Consider the following 23086-nt stretch of genomic DNA (forward strand, 5'->3'; position numbering starts at 1 on the left):
AAGAGCGTCATAAATCTGAACATAAAAAGTGAAAATTACATTTTTACAATTAAAAAAAAAAATCACTTTATCACAGTAAAAACAACACAAGATCCCAATCATAAACAGGCACCATGACCAAAAAAACAGAAAAAAAATAATAAACAACTTTTATTTCATTCTTTTCTGTTGTTTTTTTTAAAAAGATTTTTTTTATTTCAATCAAATTGAAGTGTTTGCACAGTTATGATAATGATGCTTCTGTTGATCACTCACTCCCTCCTTCAATCCCCTCAATCATCCACTCACTATTCCCCAGGGTCCGTTCAGGATCTTGGAGGTCACGTGGAAAAGCTCAACAGAAAACTTCAGGAACTCATCCTCGTACTCAAAGTGTTTGCCAAACAGAACCTGGCAGATGATGCAGGAAGCGGCATTGTGGAAGAGCAGATGTGGATCCATGGTCCCACCTGACAACAAACGGACAAAAAACACAATTATATTTTATATATATATATATATAATAGTTATACATTTAAATCAATAAAAATCTAAACTTAAAATTATCACGAGTTGTCACATTTTCAAAGGGTGTATAGGAAGAGGTCTACATGATTAAAACCTGCCCTTTCTCCCATATTTTTATTTCCGGTTTGCTTAATGCTAATGCTAATACAATTAAGTTAAACAATTTAACATACGTAGATTATCTTATAGAAGACGACATATACAAACAGAGAAAACAAAAACACACAAATAGTTAACTAAAGTTAAATTAGACAAAATGATAAACAATGACATAAATATATTAAATATTATATTCTCTTGTGACTGCCGTCGGCCATTTTGCCCTTATCCACCATTACGTATGACTCAGACTATTTTAAAAAAATGACACAGAGCGAAATACATAATTTAATATTAAGACGTATTTTATCATCATTTTCAATTGGTTCTACACACTTATTTCCGGCCATGTTTTTATTAGAGCCTGTGTCTCTGCCGGTGTTAGTGACTCAAACAACTGTTCTTGAAGAATTACAACAGTTCCAATAATGTTGGGACGGAGAAGAGATTTATTTTAAAAAGTCAGTTGTCGGATCTTTTTTTATCATCACTGTCAATATTTGAAAGTGAACCTCTGTAAACGTTTGACGTACCAGCGTTCTCTTCCAGAACCTTTGTGACGTGACTGATCTCTGCCAGGATCCTCTGCTCCATGGACTGTTTGCCCAGACCAAAGTTCCTCAGGGTCATTAGACTGAAGCGGCGCTGCTCCTTCCAGATTGGGGAGTAATCTGCCAGAACCACTCCTGGAGCATGAGCTGAACACAGTAGCAGGTACACATTCAATCATATGTGAAGTTTATATATATAGAAAAAGAAAATCACGTCATAAGTTAAGCATGCATTTGACGATAGTGGCCAGCAGAGGGAAGCAAAGAATTTTTTTTTTAGTCTTCCATAAAACTTAAAATTAGGCTATAATTGTTTTAAAATACTGACACATATCTTTCAAATAAGTCAAGGGATATGTTGAATATTTAAAAATAAAATATCAGAAAATAAGAGTTTCTTTTACAATAAAACATCTTAAACCTCGCATGATAAAGTCATGCTGCAGAAAGTATAGTAATCCTGCAAATTTTGCCTGGTACCTTGGACCTGGAAGGCATAATTGAACATGATGTCCTGTGGTTTTCCGCAGAAATCGAAAGCTTTGCTGACAAGGGTTTCTTTAAAGGCCTCTAGACCGTTGACAACAACCAGAGGTCTTGACCCAAAGAAGATGCTGTAGACTTTGCCATATTTCTTAGTCAACTGTGACACAGAATAAAACACATTTATTACACAGTGACAGACAGTACAAAGTCGTACTTTAGTCTAATGAGGAATACACATTGAAAACAAAATATCTGGTGGCACTAAGTTAGTTTATGGACATGTATCGGTAACGTTACCCTCTCCAGATCTTTGATGGGACTCTTCAGGTTGAGCTGCAGCACATTTCCAAAGATGGGGATGACCCTGGGTCCTGGGGGGAATTTCTCACCCCTCTGACCCTGGAGGAGGAACAGAAGCAGCAACACAGCCACAAAGAGCATAGCCAAGGAGGCCAACATGGTGACGTGGTGGTGGTTGTCGTTCCACTGAGTCCTTCTGCTTCTGCTCTTTAGTTGCAAACACAAACAACCTTTGTACATGCTGAGTCACACTGTTGTTGTTGGTTTTTTGGTTGTTTTTTTTAATTCAACCTGAGCAATGATTATATAAAAACCGGGGTCATGTCATGTCACGGCTGGACATGAGATGATGGTTGTGGATGTTTTTCACCTGGTGAATGATTCCTACTTTTTGTTGATAATAAATGAAAGCTGGTGTGATGGTGAAATCGGTCAAATAAAATGCTCACCTCCAGTCCTGTCCAGCCCATACTGGCTGCACCAGGTGTAGGATGCATAAGGTGCAGCCCTCTAACTGGGGTCATAGTAAAAGAGCCAAACACTGCCATTGAGGTCCAACTTTGACCAATCCGCTCTCGTCTGCACCTACTTTGACGCAGGACATCAATTGATTTTATGTAAATTACTTTCAGTTGACGATACGATATTATTCAAGTTTTTTTTAATAAATAGCATTTATTCATCTATATCTCCTTACCCAACCAGGGTGTGGGATCCTTTAACCACTCTGTCCCAGAATGCCCAGACCATTTTTTAACATTGGGAAACAAACCCATGACCTCCTGGGAAATAAATATATATATATATATATATATGGTTTAGTTTAATTTCACACAGACAAACAACCTTTGTTCCAGTGGTCAAAGGACCTAACTTCACATTTCATTTCAGTCCCAGTAAGTTGATCCATTCCTTTGTCTTTTAAAATCCCCTTTACTTTGGAAAAAACAAACAATCAGACGTTAAATTGGTTAATATTGATTTTTTTTTTATTACTGCATCTAGACAATCATCACATGTCCTTAATGGTGACATACAGTTTATTTCTTCAGCTCAAACTCTTATCAGATCATTAGCATGACATTGGCTGACGATGTCTTTTAAAATTCATTGTTAAAATTCATTGTTAAAAGTCCAATTCTCAAAAGTCGTTTCTTGCTCTGCTGATTCAATCACACCCAAACCCCTTCTTGTCCCTGATTTGAGGAAATAAACGCCAACCATCTCTGTTGTCTCAGCTGCGACTGCAGACCGTTTTTCTTTTTACTGTGTTGCCCTGAGTTGGACCTTCATGCGGTACGGTTTAGGTGTGAGTGTGACTCCATAGACTGGAGTGAAGTCGGGTTTTCCATCTTCTTCAGGCCAGATAAAGTCAAACTTCCTCAGCAGAGTGGTCATGATGAGGAACAGCTCCATACGAGCCAGACCTTCTCCAAGACACATGCGAGGACCTGAGGTATATGAACATAAGAGGGAAATGTTTTTGACTGACTGCTGATATTACAGTGGTACTGATGCTGCTCATCTGTGTTTACCTGCAGAGAAGGGCAGGAAGGCATCAGGTTTGAAGAACTCCCCCTTGTCATTGAGGAAGTTTTCAGGGTTGAATTCATGGGGGAATTTCCACTGTCCGTCCTCATTGAGGGCTGTGCCCAGGTTTGGGATGATCATGGTTCCCTGGGTAAAACAATGAACCATTACAAGAACTGGTCGAGCAAACTGCAGGTAAAAGAGACGTGTTGGTCGGTGTTGGTGCACAGCAGGGTGGGGTTCACTGACCTTAGGAATGAAATATCCCATGAGCTCTGTGTCTTTAGACGTTTCATGGAAGACACTGAGTGGAACTGTGTTGGCTACTCTCTGAGATTCATGGATCACAGCCTGAAGTGGAAAAAGTGAATGTTTTACACAAACTTGTTTTGTAAAGTGAAAAGTCAATTGGTTGTCATGGTGACACAGCAAACCACTGTAGACACAAGCAAATGTGACCTCTGCTGTTGACCCATCACCACAGTGAACAGGACGTGTGGGACGATGCCATGCTCAAGGGAACTCAGTGCCAACTTGGCAGCTGGTGGACTTGAACCTGAGACCTTCTGGACCCATGTCACCACTGCCCTACTTCTAATACTTTTAATAATTATCTAATTATAGAGAAAATATGTTAAATGATTTACCTGCATGTAGGGCATGTCGTGTCTGTCTTCAAAAGTCACCTGACCTTTCCCACACAGCACTGTGTCTATTTCCTGTTGACAACGTTCTGAAAAAAACAGGATTAAACAATAACTGAATAATATTGCTTTCCAAAACATATTGCATTTTTGATCAATATTTTTTTCATGGATTATATCAGAGCTACAAAAGGTCTGGACACAAAGACATACCTTGGACATGAGGGTTGGCCAGGAGCTGGAGGAACCCAGTGAGCAAAGTGTTAGAGGTGGTGTCTGTCCCAGCAAAGTGGAGATCCAGGAGATTACCTTTGAGAAAGTCTTCTGAAAACTCTGAGCCTTTCTGAAAGAGATATCAGAGGAACCAGAATCAGAGAGGGAGAGAGAGGGCGAGGGATGGAGAGGGAGGGAGAGTCATTCTAGCTAAATCATAAGTGAGAGAATGGTTCTTCAGAAATATCTACGATTAAATACCCTGTCTGAAATAAAGTCCAAAGAAAGTACAGTACTGAATGTAAACAACTATGAAAAATTCTCTATTTTTAAACCAACCAGGACCAGTGACCAGCGTCCCCACATCAGCACTTTTAAATATATGTCCCCATAAGTATAGCTACACATACACCCTCAAACACGTACATCAACCTTGTCCAGTCCGTCCAGATAACAGTCCACATAGTCCTTTGGTTCTCCAGGAACTCTGATCTTCTTGTGCTGGTTCACCAAGGCAGAGACAAGATCGTGCACGGTCTGGAAACACAAGAGACAATGTGTGTGTAGGTGTGTGTGTGTAGGTGTGTCTCATATTTGTCACTAACAGCTCAATAATGAGGGCATTTTATCTACTTTCCAAGGCTGTAAACATACCTTATAATTTTCAAAGGCTTTTCTGAAGGGCAGTGGGAGTTTACGAACGGCTGAGAATGAGTCGTAGAGCTGTAAGAAAAACAATGATTACATCATGTGCTAAAACATTTTCAGTTTTTCAATATAAACAAATATTTGCCATACTAACCAATAGTGTATACTGCATATATATTTAAGGACCTCAGAGGTTGTGACATGTCACAAATTCTGCACTTATTGAGCTCTTATCTCCAAGTTCAGTCACCCACACTATTTACCTGTCCTCAAGGTTTTTCTCTGGTTGGGACCTTTAATAAATAAGTCTATTGTAAGTATAGTAAGTTTTCCACTAGTTTATTCCTATGACCTGATCAATGACATAAACAACTCACCAAAGCCCACGGTCCATTAGCCAGTTTAGAATTTTCCGTAAAACACCGAACAATCTCCTTGATTAAATTGTCACCGTAGTCGTAGCGTTTGCCAAACAGAACCAGACAGATGATGTTGGAGGAAATGTTATGGAACATGTGCTGAGGACTCAGGATTTTACCTGTAGGATAAAAAACATATTTAATAAGATATTTTTACATCGTCAAAATCAAGTGGTTCTCAAACTGTGGTAAATATATAACTAATGGGTCTTGGGCTCCCTCTTGTGGTATGTAGGATACATATATAACTAATGGTTCTTGGGCTCCCTCTTGTGGTATGTAGGGAGGACTGGCTCTCAACCTTACTCACCGTTGTTTTGTTCCAGTTCTTCAATGGTGTGTTGCAGCTCAGTGTGGATTCTCTCTTCCATGGAATTCTTACCCAGGCCAAAATTCCTCATGGTCATAAGTGCAAAGCGTCGATGGTCCCTCCAAACTTTTCCGTGGTCTGCGAGAATCACTCCTAAAAAACAAAAAACATGCTGAAAAGATGTACATCAATAATCTAATTTTTTACAGCAGAAAATGTACAAAGTGGAGTAAATAGAATTTAAAAAGGTATATATAAATAAATGTGAACAAACTTTACAATAAAACTGAATTAAAACCCTCAAGGACATGTGGGCACATTTTGGTTTTGTATATTTTGCACACGTTTAGAATAAAAAGAATATACAGATTTCAAAAATTCCAATGAAGCAGTGGCCAATAAAGAACAGCAGTTTGCAATCTTCAACAACTTTCTGCATTTTATTCAAAATGTGCAGCACAGGGCTAATTTAGTTCCAGTGCTGATTAGATCAACATCTCATCAATCGATAAAACCATTCCACTTTGACCACACTTTTTTAACCTGCATGCATTCCGTTTCCATTAATTATTGACGTAGCTGCATTATTTGTGTCATTGACATTTACACTCTCACCCCGTCAAACCTGATACAAACTACCAAACATCTACCTTTCCTTTCAGTGACATCATTGACAAACAAATCTTGGGGTCGTCCAGAAAAGTCTGCCCCCTTGTTGACCAGAGCCTCCTTGATGACTTTTGTCCCACACAGCATTACAGCTGGTTTGGGGCCAAGGAATAAGCTGTAGATGTCTCCATAGGTTTTCCTCAGCTGAGAGAAAACGAAGGAAATAAGACTTTAGTTAAAAGTTCATGATTAAAAGATCGTTATTTTGCCTCTACAATGTTTTACTTTTTATTATAAAATTTAGCAAAACCAACTTAGGTGATAAATCTACATTAAATGAATGCATATAAAAGTTATAATAATAATGAAGTGAAATAATTCTGCGAAAACAAGTAGAGAAAAACGACTTTTATTATTATTTTTATTTTCTTCTATGCAGACCTTTCACCTAGAGTCCGAGACGAAACGATTGTCAAGTCATTACGCAACCGCCTTTCTAATTAGGCATTCACCAACATCAACATCTTACCTTTTCAAAGTCCTCCAGTGGGTTCGCCAGGTTCAGGTTTAAAGGTTCCCCAGCAGAGGAAGAGCAGCAGGTCCTGGAGGAAAGTTCTTGGGCCTCCGACATTTGAACTGAAAGATGAGGAACCAGACACAGAGCCACAGGAGGATGATTGTGAGCAGCATGGTGGAAAGAAGCGAGTGAGTGAGACTTCAACGAAGTTTTCAGTGTGAGGTCCTGTCCTGTCAGGGGGGAGGTCGTATCTCCGCCTGTTCTGGATGTAAACCTGGTCGCCTGCCAGGTGGTAATAAATGTGAACGCCTGAGCTTTAATAACGGGCGCTACTATATAGCTTCTCTTCTCTCTTCTTCACACTTTTTTTCTGAGAATACAATCTACCAGCAACCACGCCCAATCAGCGACGAGTTTATCATATAGACAGGAAGAATAAATGAGAACGACAGCCAATCAGAGCTCTTTATTTTGTAGAAGGCGGGTAAGGGAGGCACAGAAATAACAGTTGATAAACAAGCTGTGTTGCTCTGAATTGATCTATTCGACAGGGTTAAAGGGGCTAGAAAAAAAATGAATTGAATAAAATGTACGTAAACAAATTTGAAAAGAACCAACTCGGTTTGTATTTAGAAAAGGTATTGCTTCAATTGGTTACTATTGAAGCTAAGCTACCACGGTATTTAAAAGGAATCACTAAATAAACGTTAAGAATACGTGTACGTTCCTAGATCCGTTAATAGTTTCCTGTTTGTGTGTGTGTACAGGCCTGTGTTCTGGAGTTATTTACCGGGTAATCATATCAGTTTTCATGCAATATTCCTTTAAGTTTGTTTAATATCAAGATCGATGAGTCTGAACATTGGTTTTCAAAACCTGAAACAATTTTAAGCTAATACAAAAACCCCACAACAATTATAAGTTATTTACAGCGATTTTTTTTAATTGCAAGTTTTTATATGAAGTCACAATACAAAGAGTTCAAACGCTGAAGGTAAAATCTGACAATTTCTAACAATATCGTCAAAAAAAGGATAAGCTAGAAAACCATCATGTAGCTGATCTGGATCCTTGTCCTTCTTATAAAACACAAGAATAGTCATTTAAAACTTTTTTTAAAAATTGTGCTGTAACATTATTGACAAAGCCATTACTAGACTACACTGTGTTATAAATGTCAAAAAGCACAGAATTAACCTTTGTGTATTGTTAAGGGTTGTACCCCTCGTTAGCTTAGCATGGTATTACACTGTGTACAATGTGTTTGCTGCTGTTGTGGAGGAGCCTGATGAAGCTCATGGTAGGTTCAGTCATTCTTGAATTCTTTCGATGTGTTACTGCGGTCCGTCTCATTGCGTCGCCCTGAGTTGGACCTTCATGCGGTACGGTTTAGGTGTGAGTGTGACTCCGTAGACTGGAGTGAAGTCGGGTTTTCCGTCTTCTTCAGGCCAGATAAAGTCAAACTTCCTCAGTAAAGTGACAATGATGAGGAACAGCTCCATACGAGCCAGACCTTCTCCGAGACACATGCGAGGACCTGAGACATTAAAATCAAAGCCGTGTGACTGGTAGACCAACAACAGGAGCTGGTGCTGCACACCCACATCACTAGACCAGTTATAGACGTCAACACGGTCTCAAACCTGTGGCTCCTGAGCAAAACCAAAGCACTGATACATTAGACCAGTGGTTCTCAAACTGTGGAGCGCTCTCTAGTGGTAAAAGGGGGTAAATTCATATTTTCACATTTACATTTTCAATTAAATAAATCTGAAACATACCATGCACATAAGAAGCTGCTGTTATTTTTTTTATATAAAACATAAATCAAGGTTAAAGCATTGTTACACGTCACACTCAGTTTTCTTCTTCCTGGCTAACTGCAAACCAACAAAAGACTGTTAACTGTCCTGTCCTGTTGCTGTTTAGAAATGTAAAAACTTAAAGAAATATAAAAACATTGGTTCAAAAATTATAGTATTGGCCTAAAATTGAATCAAAAGGCAAACATATTCTTTTTATTTCTACAAACATCAAATACTTCATTTATAAATATTATACACGCACCTCACCAATCTGATCACATTTACTGCAGTGAACCTGCATGTATCTTGTCTTGCAATGCAAACTGTTATAGATTATAAAATACTATATTATGATATATAATATAGAGTGGTCTGTCATCTGTGTTTACCTGCAGAGAAGGGCATGAACGCCTCAGGTTTGAAAAACTCTCCGTGTTCGTTAAGGAAGTTCTCAGGGTTGAATTCATGGGGGAACTTCCACTGTCCTTCCTCATTAAGAACTGTGCTGAGGTTAGGAATGACCATCGTTCCCTGAGGAGAAAAAGGGGAAAATAGCAAGAAGTAGAAAAAACAAAAACAAAAAAATTAAAATTAACAAAAGATGCCTCTAGAGGGCGTTAATCCACCAATAAAAGAACGTTTTTTTGCAGTAGTTTATGGTTCACTGACCTTGGGAATGAAGTAGCCCATGAGCTCTGTGTCCTTAGTTGTAGAGTGGAAGACACTGAGTGGAACTGTGTTGGCTACTCTCTGCACCTCGTGGATCACAGCCTGGAGATTGAAAACACATATTTAATTACTTTGTTCTTGACTCAACAAAGCAAAGATTTGAGTGTAAATGATGATAAAACTCATTTTATTTTTGTGTTTGATATGCTTCATTGATGTCCCTCCATGTCAATAAAAAAGGGTTCTATTCAGGAATTTACCTGCATGTAGGGCATGTTGTGTCTGTCTTCAAAAGTCACCACGTTTTTTCCTTCCAAAACCTGGTCTATCTCCTGCTGACAGCGCTCTGGGAAACAGGACGTGGTAATAGTTTCTTTTAATCCCTAACAAAATACACATTAGTTTCAGAGCTCTGTATAAGAAAGTGGTGCCCTGCTTCCTGAGGTTGCCCTACCCAGGAAAATTAATTGTATCAGAGTGCGTGCGATGTGTTTGGCTCTCACATTAGACAAGAGGAATGCCTCGTCTTATGGCATAATTACAAACTACTAGTTTAAACATGTGAGCTGACTGTGTTCTCTCCAGGAGGCCCAACAATATCTTCATCTATGTGTTCAAATGGGGTACCACTGATATAAGGAGTGATCTAAGTGGGGAGGGTCTAACTTTGTGACTGCTGGACAGCTGGCACGTTGGACAACTCCTGCAATAACCCTGAACATCTCGCCAATGAAGGCGTGCTGCTACTCTCTCTCTCTCTCTCTCTCTCTCTCTCTCTCTCTCGAGGGTCTTTACACCACCCAGATATCCTGTCCACAGGATGTCAAGGCCCTTTGTGGACAACAAGCTGCTCTCCACTTCCTCCTTCTGGTTGGTGATAGACTAGACTATTTTACTCCTTCATTTCTGTTCTGTTCTGTCCTTCAGAGTGTCATTCCCTCTTTGCAGGCTGCTCAAATAAGTGGGAATCTACAGCAATCTAGCCCCTGGTTCCTTCTAGGTCTACCCCTACTTTCTGGCATCTTCTGTAGTGTTCCTAACAATTTTTCTCTCCACCTTTGCCTGCAGGGGGCTCCTCTTATACCTCAAACACATCTTCCTAAAGTTGTAGATTTTTTTCCCTCATGAAATTTATGTGACAATAGATGAAACATGTTTCTACAGGTACGTGTGGTGTACCTTGTACGTGTGAGTAGGACATAAGGTAGAGGAAGCCAGTGAGCAGTGTGTTGGATGTCGTGTCAGTCCCAGCAAAGTGAAGGTCCAGGGCGTTTCCTCTCAGTTGTTCTTCTGTAAACACTGAAACCTCATCCCGTCTCTGAAAAAGAGAAAGGACAGCTAGTTTATTTAACCACAATGGCTGAGTTTTACTGTGCCAGCGACTCTACATGTTTACACACCTGGACCAGTCAGGTGCATTAAAACAAGCTCAAACTGGTTCACACCAAACTTGTACAAAGTCCTATATAAAGTGATAAACAGGAGGCTCTAACTTTCAGGGAAAACTTAAAACCTTGCACAAAGACCTTGTCAATTTCATCCAGATAACAGTCCACAAAGTCCTGTGGTTCTCCAGGAACTCTCATCTGCTTCAGCTCGTTTAACAAACCGTTGGCAAGTCTCTGAACAGTCTGAAACGACATTTGTGGTGATAATTTGCCCACTTTATCCATGTTACAAATGTTTGGATAACATTATAAAAAAAAGAATAAATTCCTGTACCTTGACGTTGTCAAAGGCCCTCTTGAAGGGGAGCGGCAGTTTACGAACGGCTGGGATAGAGTCGTAGAGCTGTAATGAAGGTTCAGTCCTTATTACCGCTAACTCCTTAGCAGTTTATCCCTTAAATACAATTTCATCAGCAAGAAGAGTTTAGCAGCACAGACACAACTCACATCTTTGTACTAAGGGTTAGCTGAAGCAGCGAAGCTAACTTAATTAACTCCCAAACTTATTAGCTTAAACCGCTAATGCTTAGCCAATGCTAACAAGTCTGGCTGTGAAAGTATTCGTTAATGTTACTGCTTTAAATAATTAGGTAAAAACTTCAACAACAAAGGCGATAGTTGTAATCAGAGATGATGTTGTTATTGAGCTACAAATCCATTTTCTGCAACTTTGAAATATTCCACTATCGGCTGAAATTCTGATTCCACTGTAGCTGACGCAAACTGGAAGCCATTGCTGAATAAAAACAGTTAAGTTTACTACCACGACCTGAGTCTGATGACTGAGAAAGATCAGCAGGACTCACCATGGCCCACGGTCCGTTAGCCAGTTTTGAATTTTCCGTAAAACACCGAACGATCTCTTTGATGAAATTGTCACCGTAGTCGTAGCGTTTGCCAAACAGAACCTGACAGATGATGTTGGAGGAAATGTTATGGAACATGTGCTGAGGACTCAGGATCTTCCCTGCAGAAGACACAACGTGTGGATGTGTAAATGGACATGGTCAAAAGTATTACATACATTTAATACAGTGGTTCATAAACTGTGGGGCATGTACCACCCAGTGGTACACCTGGAAATGTGGGCAATCATAAACGTAGCAGCTGCAGGTCGGAGCGAGAACTCGTCAAAAGAGGAGCAGAAATCGAACCTTCAGATTATAATCCACAGAAATCCCAGATTAAATTGAGCGGCACGTCGTACCGTTGTTTTTCTCCATTTCGGTGATGGTGTGTTGGAGCTCTCCGTGTATCCTCTCCTCCATGGAGTTCTTCCCCAGACCAAAGTTCCTCAAAGTCGTGAGTGCAAAGCGTCTGTGATTCCTCCAAACATCACCGTAGTCTGCCAGGATCACTCCTGGATGAACAGAGGTGAAAATGTGATCCGTTAATAAATTATTGTTGGCTTCAGTGTTAACGAACTTAACAAACTTTTGAGCAGTAATTTACCAAGAATACGTTTAAATACTTTTTTTTTTACCTGTGCCTTCAGTGGTGTCATTAACAAACAGATCTTGAGGTCGTCCTGCAAAATCTGACGCTTTGGTCACCAGAGCCTCCTTGATGGCCTTTGTCCCATTGAGCATTATAACTGGTCTGGGACCCAGGAAAAAACTGTAGACGTCTCCATAGGTTTTCCTCAGCTGACACAGAACAAGGGAGAATGTCATTAAAATGTCCAATAAATAAATAAATAAATAAAATCTTAAACTATTGAAAAGACACTTTAATGATTGTTATTTTTCCATGATGGACCAGATTACAATAGACTGAATTATTTGTCGTTCGTCACACCACTGCACACAACCAAACGTGACCTCTGCTTTTAACCCATCACCAAAGATGATATGGTAAACATTGAAAACACTGAAGTGATCAAATGTATTTCTTTATCGGTTCATTGGATTTTCTTTATGACAGATTAAAGGGGAGTTAGTTTTAACAGACAACAGAAGATAGGTATTAAAAGATAAGATACAGTTTAGATGAAAAGCAAAAACATTTTTAATTCTTTTTTAAGTTCATCAGCTTAATGAATTAAATTGAGCAGAGAAATTGCTACAAGGAAGTTGAAGATGCAAAATGTGCAAAATAAATAACTAAGAGTTTGCCAGCATAAATACAGAGGATAGCTAAAGGTTATTTGGATACTAAAAGTAAGTGAAATAATTTAACTAAAATCTTCAGTGTTAACAAACATTAGAGAAAATATCTTTTAATCCATTTCTGTGAGGAGCACTGCAAACTACGCTACAGTATGATATAGATGCATATTCCAAGACTAAACACAGAGCAATTAGTGATGTCACAGAAGTTAGCCTGTAAATGCTTAAACATATAAACAAAAATGTCAACAGAAAATCAAAAAATCAATGTTAACCAACTGCTAAAATAACTACATTTGTTTAATTAATTACAAAAGTTAACCAAGACAAAAACCAAGGCTGGGACAGGTCCGGATTTACTCGTCTGTTTCAGACGTATCAAACTAACCTCACACGTAATATGTTAGGTTCAAAAAGTCTTTCAGTGAAGCGGAGGTGAAGCCAGTATAAACATGACCTCTGGGACAAGTTATGCAATCAAAGAAAACAAAGCTGCTCCGTTGCTATGTCGCTCTTTTGTTCAGTTTCCTGTAGGGATCGGGTTGCACCGCTCTGCTCTGCTTCACAGTAATGAAAGGAAATTCCAAGGGTTTATTTTCTATTCCTTACCCTCTCAAAGTCATTTAGGGGGTTGTCAAAGCCCAAGTGTAAAAGGTTCCCCAGCAGAGGAAGAGCAGCAGGTCCTGGAGGAAAGTTCTTGGGCCTCCGACATTTGAACTGAAAGATGAGGAACCAGACGCAGAGCCACAGGAGGATGATTGAAGTCAGCATGGTGCATGGAATGGTCTGAAATGAACCAAGTCCTCGGCTGTAGACGTGTAGGCAGGGCTTGCTGTGAAAGGGAAGGTTAAAGTCTTAACTCTGCCTCTGCTGGATGTGAACTTTGTCTCCTCCGCGAGTTCACTGAAAACAGAGAGGAGCTAATGAAAAACCTAGGCAAGCTCTGACTGGATCGGATCGGTGAGTGTGACGCAGATGCAGCTGTGGCTCTGTGCTAACAAACGCAGTCCAAGAAACCACACAGTAATACAACGTCTTACATCACGCACTTTATTGTGAGTATCCCTTTAACACAAGCTCTCCACGGTGGTCCAGGCAGACCACAGACTACTGATGTAAACAAACTCAGCACTGTTCTGGTTTCCATGAAAGCTGACTGGAATGCGTTGTCATGCACAAGCAGATCCATTCTCTATGGTTCCTGTCATGACAATCCAGCGGCCTTGAATAATCATACACTTCACAGACGGGCTGATCTGAAGTCAGGTTCAAGGCCAAACCTCCGCTCCTACTGATAAACAGTCAATTTAGCTCGTGGTAACCTGAGTCCTACGTATGTCTAAATATCTTGTTTAAGCAGCTAAACTTTGATCTCAAATAAAATAAACTATTGTCCATGAACAAAAATCAAACAAAAAGTGTTTGAAATGACGTGTGACTGAGTAAAGGGAGCTGCAGGGAGATAAGCAGAAGATAACGTCTCCAGGCCAAGAGTGAGTGTGTGTGTTTTAGTAGAAGTCTGTGAACATTAACAACTTTTCAGGCTGTTTGACCTAAAAGACAATTTCCTACATTTTCCTACATTCGTTTTCTTTTTACATTAGAATAGATGTAACGAACGAACCCAGCTGCAGGGAGATAAGCAGAAGATAACGTCTCCAGGCCAAGAGTCACCAGGTACTGAGGTTTCTCTTTGAATTTACAACTATAACAAAAAAAGAAATCACTGCCTCAAGTCCCGTTCATAAATGATGGTCTTTCTGTTTGGTATTTTTTGTCTGTAAACCTCCAGGATGAGGTTAACTGCTCACTTTGTATTAACGTTAGGTGTGAATGTGAATGTTGTGTTTTCTCTGTATGGGAACCTGTAATTGAGTGGAGAACTGTGATTGGTTACAGACTTCCTGCTAAACCTAAAAAACGATTAAAGCTTAAAATTAATTAAACTAAATTATTCAATCACTGGTATTTTTAGTTATTGTATTTTCCGGACTATAAATTGCTCTGGAGTAGCAAACAATGCATAATGAAGAAGAAAATAAAAACATATATAACTCACACTAGCCAGCTATAGTGCCCTCTAGTGGCTGTCAGTGTAAAAAGGGAACAAGTCTCACTCCTACGCCACCTGTGTAAAAACAGTCTAATCCTGTCTGGCCCATATTTGTTATTTGTTAATCAAAGTTTGTCTGGGCCCAAGACCAGACCAAAAATGTGTCCATCTCACCAAAACTCTATAACATTTGGTTTTCAGAACATTTCATCTAAATAAAAACCAGGTTTGGAGATGTGTGGACTGGGTTCATGAGAGCACCAGCCTAAAGGCTCGTTTGTCTTTTCCCTTCAGTTTCGTTCTCTCCTGGTGACACTGTGGTGTTATCAGGAAGCTGAGGTCAGTCAAAGGCCTAGTTTTCCCGAAACATGACCATCCCAGAATTTCTCAGCTCAACGCGACACTGATAAATACTGTTTTCCCGTCAGGTAGATTTGTTTCACTGCTAAATGTTTGCTGAGAGTAAACAGATAAGAACGTAAAAGACAGAAGTTAAAATCTGGAAACCAACCTTACACTTCACTGTTTATTCCCTACAAATATAACACTCTGGACTGTCTTTGCATATAGACCATGATTCACTAAGGTGTATCATCAGTGACTTTTGTTTGTGTTTATGACACAGGTATAACGTCATACATACATAAATACATACATAAACTATAAATTTATAGTGTGACTAATCAAAATTGATGGAATTAATAATGTGAAAAAATGTCAAGAAAAATAACACTACATGTTGAAAAGCTTTAAATAATTCAGAAATTAATTAAGATTGATGTCAGAAATTAGCAGTTAATTAGCAGTTACCACGTTCATTTTTACAGCCCTGAACCTATATCTAATATAGAGATTCTCACTGGTTACATCTGAACCGTCCTGTGGAATAAGGATTGTCACTACTGTAGACAAGCACAAATATATGACTGTATATTAACATATAACCAAGAACAAAGCACTCAGTGTCAGCGCGTTGACGAGAAAGACTTTTACAAACTCCCCCACACACACGTAGGACTGTAGCTTTGTGGTAAGTGAAGTCAGAGGTCAGACAGCAGGATGTAGGAAGGGTGGATGCGAGTATTTGGAGGTGAGTGTACGAGAGTGACACACATATGGGAGGGTCAGTCCTGTTCTGCAGTATATATAAACACGCACAACTGCAGCACACACTGAGGACTGTCGGAATCGTGCGAAGACGCAACTTTTATTACAGGAGGGAAACGATCAGCGATGGCCAACCCCAGTGGTGAGTCTGTCTGTCTGTCTGTATCTGTCTATCTGTAGCTACTAGGGTAGTTGGGTCAGGAAGGTTTCAGGTTTGAGTCCACTAGTTGCCAAGTTGCCACTGAGGTGCTCTGAACAAAGTGCCAGTACACCTTTGGTGACGGGTTAAGATCATTGTGACGGGTTAAGATCATTGTGTGCTGTGTCACATGGAGAAATAATTCATTTTTCAAATACTATCATTCATCTAGTTATTATTTTTCCAGTTCTTCTCTTTGCTCTATAATAAACCTTTATCTCTGATTAGACGGACTGGGAAAACAATGTGCTGATATATGAACTGACGCCTGGATGTAATATGTCCCATCATTTTTTTACTGCAGCAAATACAGGAGCGGATTTTTGACATAGCTAAGATGTGCCTCAGTCTAGGCTCTAAAAACTATTATATTAAAAAAGAAGTCCAACTCACCACTGAACCACTGTACTGGCCCCAACAGAGTGGCTGCGTTTCCCTCAGAAGTCAGTGTTTCTCACACACAATGACTGTTTTCTTTCTCAGATGTCTTCACTCATGTGGATCTGAGGAGCCGTGAAAACAACCTGCATCACCGAACCAGGGAGATTGATCGGGAGCGTTTGATAGTGCGCCGGGGTCAACCCTTCTCCATCACTTTGCAGTGCTCTCGCTCCCTCAGCCCTCAGCACCACCTGGAGGTGGTCCTGCACCTAGGTGGGTAAAACCCCATTGAATAACCTGTCCACTTCACAGTGAGGGTTTAAAAAAAGAGTATCTCAGTTTTACAGGTCTTTCAAAACTGTGTATATAACAGAATATTTGAATATTACCTTGCGCAAAGAGGAAGGATGGAGTTCTTTTGGTTCCAAAGATCCAAACTTGTATGGCATAGTTCTAGATTATACAGTTCTAGTTTTGTGAATAAGGGGTTGCACGACTTTATTATTTATTTTAGTGTCGTCACAAATGTAATAAAATACAACATCGACTAGTAGCAGGTGACGTTATACATATATTTTTTTCAGTCGTTAAAAAATAAATCACGGGATTTGACAGCACTGAATTATATCAATCCTTAATTTAAGACTACAACTGCCATAAAGGTAAAACAATTGGGAGAGGAAAACAACACAAAGGCAAGGATTTAGACTAGCCTCATTTAGCCTAGCCGCCATGATTTTCACAAAGACACGAAGGTCTTCATCCGCGGTGAAATTAGCCCCTCACTTTCCCTCTACTTTAATAGTCTGGGCCGAAAGGTAATTCAAAATCCCTGCTTAACACGTTTTCTTCCTTCACTATTATCCACGTCCTTACTTTGGAATCCCTGACTTGGAATACAAATAATATATACGTTTATCAAGCAACAGAAGACCATTTTAATCTAATCGTTGACGGACTACTTCTTTCAGCGCACTCATCTGTTGGTTCGAGTAGCTCAGTTTCCTGTGGTTCTTTCCGCCGAGGCGTTCATAAAAATTGACGTCAAAATCATGTAATCAATGATACGTCGACGTAACGTCTGAATCATGTTGAATCGTATTAAAACAAAATGGCTGACAAACTGTCCTTATTTTAAAGGGTGAAAGTTAATTCTGCTCTGTTTTCTTGATTTTCGCCAGGTAAAAGAGATGAGGTGGTTATTAAAGTTCCGAAAGAACGCACTTCTGGGGACAAATGGTGGTTTTACCACGAACAAGTACAGGATGAAATACTGCTGACTCTCCACAGTCCGGCAGACGCCATCATTGGACAGTATGGAATGGAAGTTTTGATATCGTCAGCGGATGGACACATTTTGCAGAAAACAGATAAAATTGGATTCCACCTGCTTTTTAATCCCTGGTGCAAAGGTAAAAAAACAAACAAATACACATATACATATATATAGTACCATTTTATTCATCAATCAAAATCAACATTGTTTTTTATATAAATCATTTGTGTGTGTCAGATGATGATGTCCACCTCCCTGATGAAAGTCTACTGCAGGAGTACGTTCTGAATGAAGATGGGATTGTTTACATGGGCGAATGGTTTGACATTGGCCGCAAGTACTGGAATTACGGACAGGTACTTTTCTCTAATCTGAATTTTTTTTTTAAGTAATACAACCTTAATTTAATTCCTTGTTCAACCTAAGGCAGTGATTTAATTATTCATTTGGGAGTTTTCACGTCAGGATTGTGGATATGTGACTGATGCTTAATCATGTAATATCTGAGCAGGGCTGTCACACAATTTAGAATTTCAATCTGATTAATCACATGGTAGCTAACACCTACTAACAATTAATCAAGAGAAATCATGGTCACAATTATTCACGATTAGTTATATTTGATAGAAATAAAGTAGTTCTAAAGACAGGGGCGAGAAACGACGGAATTCTGAATGTCATCCATCAACTGTGATCCCTGTGGAATCAGAATTTAACACTGTGGTTCGTAATGTGAAAGTAACTCCTCCACTCCTGTTACTGTCTTTAAAATATGTGCACGTGCTCGTGCACATACACACACATTTGTGGTGACCTGAGCGCGCCTGCGTCGGTCGGGGCCAATGGGAGGCCCGTGTGAATTGTCACAGCAGGGTGACAGCAGAGACCCTGGGGCTTTGGTTAGATTCGGAAATCAGCCTGTCTGATGGAGGAAAGTTCTGGACAAGAGGTGTCAGAATGTAAGGAGACCACACAAACAAGGGCTTGTCCCTTCACGGTCCACTGGGAGGACAGAAAGATGGATAAACAAGAGTGTCTGTGTCTGCCAGACCAGCAAACACACCAGTGACGTGACACCAGCTGCTGGGAAACAAGTTTTCCTTTTTCTTTGACCATTGTTCACATGTCTGTCTCCACTTTGTCTCTGTTTGTCTCAGTTTGAGGACTATGTTATGGACATCTGTTTCCAAGTTCTGGACAACTCTAAGGATGCTCTGAAGAATTCAAGGATGGACATAGTGAAGAGATCTGACCCGGTGTACGTCAGCAGGACGCTCACAGCAATGGTGGGTGTCAGTCTCCAGTGGTCAGGTTCAAAAATGAAACTTCATCCAGAGATACATGAAACCTTACATACCTAATTTCAGGTCAATTCTAATGGCGATGATGGCGTGTTGAAAGGCCGCTGGGACGGGACTTATTCTGATGGTGTAGCGCCGAATCGATGGACTGGCAGCGTTCCCATCCTTCAACAGTGGAGCAGGTCTGGGTTTAAGCCGGTCAAATATGGACAGTGCTGGGTGTTCGCTGGCATCGCCTGCACAGGTGAAGACATGGGTTCTAGAAAACCAAAGTAGTAGAGTTGTTATCAGATCAAATGATAAGAGCAGGGGTATCAAACTCATGTTGGGTCAGGGTCCACATACGGCCTAGTCATATGTCAAGTGGGCCGGACCAGTACAATCATCACATAATAACCTATGAATGATAATCAAAGTCCATATTTTGGTTAAAGTGAATAACCTGAAAAAGAAAGGAAAGTCTGAAGTTTTTACTCTCGTCCTTGCAGTCCTGCGCTGCCTGGGAATCCCAACACGCCTCATCACCAACTTCTCCTCAGCCCATGACACTGATGGAAACCTCTCAGTGGACATGTTGATGAATGAAAGAATGGAGACCATCGGAGAGAAGGACAGCACCTGGTGAGGACGAAAGAAGAGAGAAAAACATTTGAGACTTCTGATTGAGCTGCGACAGTAACGTCTGACGTCTGCTTTGTAAATTCAGGAACTTCCATTGTTGGGTGGAGTCTTGGATGAGACGGGATGATCTACCCAGAGGGAACGATGGATGGCAGGTTTTAGACCCCACGCCTCAGGAACTCAGTGATGGTACTACAACAGCTGACTGTGTTTTAGTTTTTTACAGCTTTCTTTTATGTTAGCTAAAATGTTGATTAGCCGGCGATAGAAAAAGAAAATGTCACATTTGTTCCTCAGGTGAGCACTGCTGTGGCCCATGTCCAGTTCAAGCCATCAAGGAGGGAAACCTGGGAGTCAAATACGACGCTCCATTTGTCTTCGCCGAGGTGAACGCCGACGTCATTAGGTGGATGGTGACGCGGAACGGGGACAAGGAGAAGGTGAGTGACGACGAGGTTCACCTTGACAATGATTTGTGTCGATAGCTGCAGAGTGTTGATGACGACGGTCATCTTTATCAGATCAAAGTGGACCACAGCGTCGTGGGGAGGAACATCAGCACCAAAAGTGTCTATGGAGACATCAGAGAAGACGTAACGCTGCAGTACAAATATCCTGAAGGTTAGTTTTCCAATATTTGTCTGCTGACGGTTGTGTGAACTCTACACTACAAATCAAACGCTGTATTTCTGACCTGAGTCAACATGGTCTTTTCCACAGGATCCAAGAAAGAAAGAGAAGTGTATGAGAAGGCAGGGAGAAGGGTCTCAGAGCCGACCAATGGGATTACAGAACCAGCACAGCTGGAGCTGTCCATTAAACGCATTAAACCTGTGTTTGGGACTGATTTTGATGTGATTGTTGAGGTACGTACTGGATGGATGATGGATGGATGGACAGACATCAATTAATCCATTCAGACATTTGAGGCTTTCTCTTCTAATGTGTTTATATGTTGTGTATTTTGTTATGCTGATGATTCTCTTCTCTTTCTCTTCACAGGTGATCAATAAAGGAAGCCGTGACGCCGTAGCAAAGCTATCCATTCTGGCTGAGGCGGTCACTTACACGTCTTTCTGCTGTGGCGAGTGCCAGAGAGAGGCCATTAGCATTACTGTACCAGCTCACAAAAGTTTGTAGTTCAGCTGAGAACCCCTAAATTCACCATTAGCCTACACTGTCTCATTGGATTGTGTCATTTAATATTTATTCTTTTTTTTTACTTGTGTGTCTTCAGCTCATAAGGAAGTTCTACGTCTGCGTTACGACGACTATGGCAGATGTGTCTCCGAACACCACCTGATGAGGGTCAAAGCTTTGTTGGAGATTCCAGGGATGAACAGACCCGTCTTCTCCGTGGTTAACATCCCACTGACCATGCCTGAGCTCCTGGTACAGGTGTGTGGTGCCACATATTTAGTATGTGTTCAATATGATAGTTTTTAAAATGTGACCTTTTTTAGGTTGAAGGTAACTTATTGAATATTATTTCTAGGCATGTCCATCCCAACATCCCTGGGTTCAGCAAAATAACGTGTCCTAAAAAAGTTTTCAAGATAAACGGCTGATTATTACAGTGAAAGTCACTAGATGGCAGCATTGCAGCTCATTTAATAAATATATTTCAATAAGCACCGGATTGTAACAGAATGCTGGTACCAGCAACTCATACAGTGGTCAGTACAGATAACTAAATAAATATTCATCTGAAATTAAGTGTTTGGACAACACCAGTATATCAGATAGAGAAAAAAATAATATTGGACTGTGTTACAGTCACGTCTTGTTGAGACTTTTGTCGTCTCTTTGTCTCTTTGTCCAGGTGCCCGGCAAAGCCTACCTGAGGGAGAAGGTGACAGGCTACATCTCCTTCACCAACCCTCTGCCTGTTCCACTGAAGGGTGGTGTGTTCACTGTGGAGGGCTCGGGTCTGCTGTCTGCTACGAAGGTCTACGTGGAGTAGGTGTCCCCACAGACTCAGCTTCTCTTCAGGTGTTTACTTCATTTCTTCATTGGTTGCCTTTGTCTTTCAGCGGCGACGTTTCTCCAGGTCAGAGGGTGTCGGTCAAGATCACCTTCTCACCAGTGAGGGTCGGGGTGAGAAAGCTCCTGCTGGACTTTGACTCTGACAGGCTGAAAGATGTGAAGGGAGTCGCGACTGTGATCGTCCACAAGAAGACGGGCATCATCTCATTTTATTGAGTGAATTCCAGAGACAGTCAGATGGATATTTGAGCTTTGAATGTTTGAACGTCAAAGATAATTCACTTTCTTGTGTGCAGATATTCAATCAACATTTTTGACATGACAATTTTCTTGATTTCTCACCAGACTGTCCTGTTCTTTTTAACCTGTTTTGTTCTTTGTATATTCCCTCTTTTATATAATTACTTGAAATGAAAGTCACTTCAGCAACAGTATTAATGTGCTTAAAAACCATTCTTCAGTATTATGTGTACGTGATCGCAGGAAACCTTTTTTTTTTTTTTTGCACTTTATCAACTATGATTTAGACCTAAACAAAATTTTAAGAAAACTTACTATTTAAACATATTTATTCATTTTTAATGACATGCTTTGCTCAAACTGTTAATGGGACTACGTACACTCTTCTTCAAGTAAATTTTTTTTTTTTTAAAGATACATCTTTGATGTTTTTGTGTTTGGGATTCATAAATATAGTAAATTAATGTATCCATATGTGGATTGAAATCTAATTCTATGGATTAGCAGTCGTAGATTTCTGAAAAGTTAAAGTACAAATGTGGTGCAAATAACTTACAAAGTTTGGAGCTGAAACACAGGCTTTAGTGTGGAACCATGGAGGAGAAGACAATCGTGGAGATGAACTTCAGGTGTGTGATGGTGGACAGACAACAGGAAGACACACATTACATCACTGAGAGAAGAAGAAAACATAAAAGTATTTTTTCAGTACAGCCACTTAACAGACTTGTCCTTAGCAACATTTTTATTTTTTTATTAAAAATAAATTCTGGCTGTGTTACTTAAAAAAAAACGATATAATTTAGTTTAGTAGGTGAGTATAAGTACCAGCAGGGGGCGTAAAGCAACCCGTTAGTCGGTCGAGCTCCTCGGAGCTTTCCTATTATCATCATTTTGCATTCTATATCTATTAAACCAGTGTTGTTGTTTTTTGGTTGTTTTTTTAGGATATTTTCTTTGTGTGTTTCCGTTCTTTTAAACGGAGTCACTAATTCAAATCAAAGCGTTTGAGGCTTTCTTTAAAGGTTTCTCTAATAATTCAAAGCTTAAGTGATTCAC

At 40.1% G+C, this 23086-nt stretch overlaps 3 protein-coding genes and 1 long non-coding RNA gene across 5 annotated transcripts in view; 1 reads left to right on the top strand and 3 right to left on the bottom strand.

Annotated features, from left to right (window-relative positions):
• The window catches only part of LOC103379566 (cytochrome P450 2B6-like), an 8395-nt gene extending 6197 nt beyond the window's left edge, over positions 1-2198 (bottom strand). Inside the window, exons 1-5 of the mRNA XM_025056300.1 lie at positions 1941-2198; positions 1638-1800; positions 1140-1304; positions 289-449; positions 7-15 (exon numbers count right to left, since the gene is read on the bottom strand). Coding sequence (XP_024912068.1) covers positions 7-15; positions 289-449; positions 1140-1304; positions 1638-1800; positions 1941-2183 — 741 coding nt within the window. The 5' untranslated portion in view covers positions 2184-2198. The remainder of the gene's footprint in view (positions 1-6; positions 16-288; positions 450-1139; positions 1305-1637; positions 1801-1940) is intronic.
• Positions 2199-2910: 712 nt separating this feature from the next.
• On the bottom strand, positions 2911-13747 carry LOC103379543 (uncharacterized). The gene is given in 22 exon segments (XM_025056301.1): positions 2911-3394; positions 3479-3620; positions 3723-3824; positions 4121-4206; positions 4331-4460; positions 4757-4867; positions 4985-5053; positions 5356-5516; positions 5708-5860; positions 6358-6520; positions 6846-7188; positions 8172-8370; positions 9028-9169; positions 9308-9409; positions 9568-9653; positions 10487-10625; positions 10834-10938; positions 11030-11098; positions 11562-11722; positions 11963-12115; positions 12239-12401; positions 13473-13747. Coding segments are annotated over 22 exon segments (3129 nt in total). The 5' UTR covers positions 13635-13747; the 3' UTR covers positions 2911-3206.
• Positions 13748-14581: 834 nt separating this feature from the next.
• Positions 14582-22444, top strand: tgm2l (transglutaminase 2, like). The gene is made up of 15 exons (XM_008311124.3): positions 14582-16165; positions 16706-16876; positions 17785-18015; positions 18117-18235; positions 19037-19165; positions 19247-19424; positions 19669-19801; positions 19887-19990; positions 20099-20241; positions 20323-20422; positions 20522-20667; positions 20804-20933; positions 21039-21199; positions 21624-21760; positions 21835-22444. Exons 1-15 carry the CDS (start codon positions 16150-16152, stop codon positions 22001-22003), a joined length of 2067 nt encoding a protein of 688 aa, XP_008309346.1. The 5' UTR covers positions 14582-16149; the 3' UTR covers positions 22004-22444.
• The window catches only part of LOC107988675 (uncharacterized), an 8497-nt gene continuing 3643 nt past the window's right edge, over positions 18233-23086 (bottom strand). The window contains exons 2-6 of one of the 2 annotated variants that reach the window (XR_003049909.1): positions 22584-22700; positions 21642-21934; positions 19655-19798; positions 19237-19439; positions 18233-19093 (exon numbers count right to left, since the gene is read on the bottom strand). This is a non-coding gene — a long non-coding RNA (uncharacterized LOC107988675). Of the gene's footprint in view, positions 19094-19236; positions 19440-19622; positions 19799-21641; positions 21935-22583; positions 22701-23086 lie in introns of both variants that reach the window. The other variant, XR_003049908.1, reaches the window with a different exon arrangement.

The sequence above is a fragment of the Cynoglossus semilaevis genome, chromosome 6 (genome assembly GCF_000523025.1).
Source record: "Cynoglossus semilaevis isolate Cse_v1.0 chromosome 6, Cse_v1.0, whole genome shotgun sequence".
Classification (NCBI taxonomy): domain Eukaryota; kingdom Metazoa; phylum Chordata; class Actinopteri; order Pleuronectiformes; family Cynoglossidae; genus Cynoglossus; species Cynoglossus semilaevis.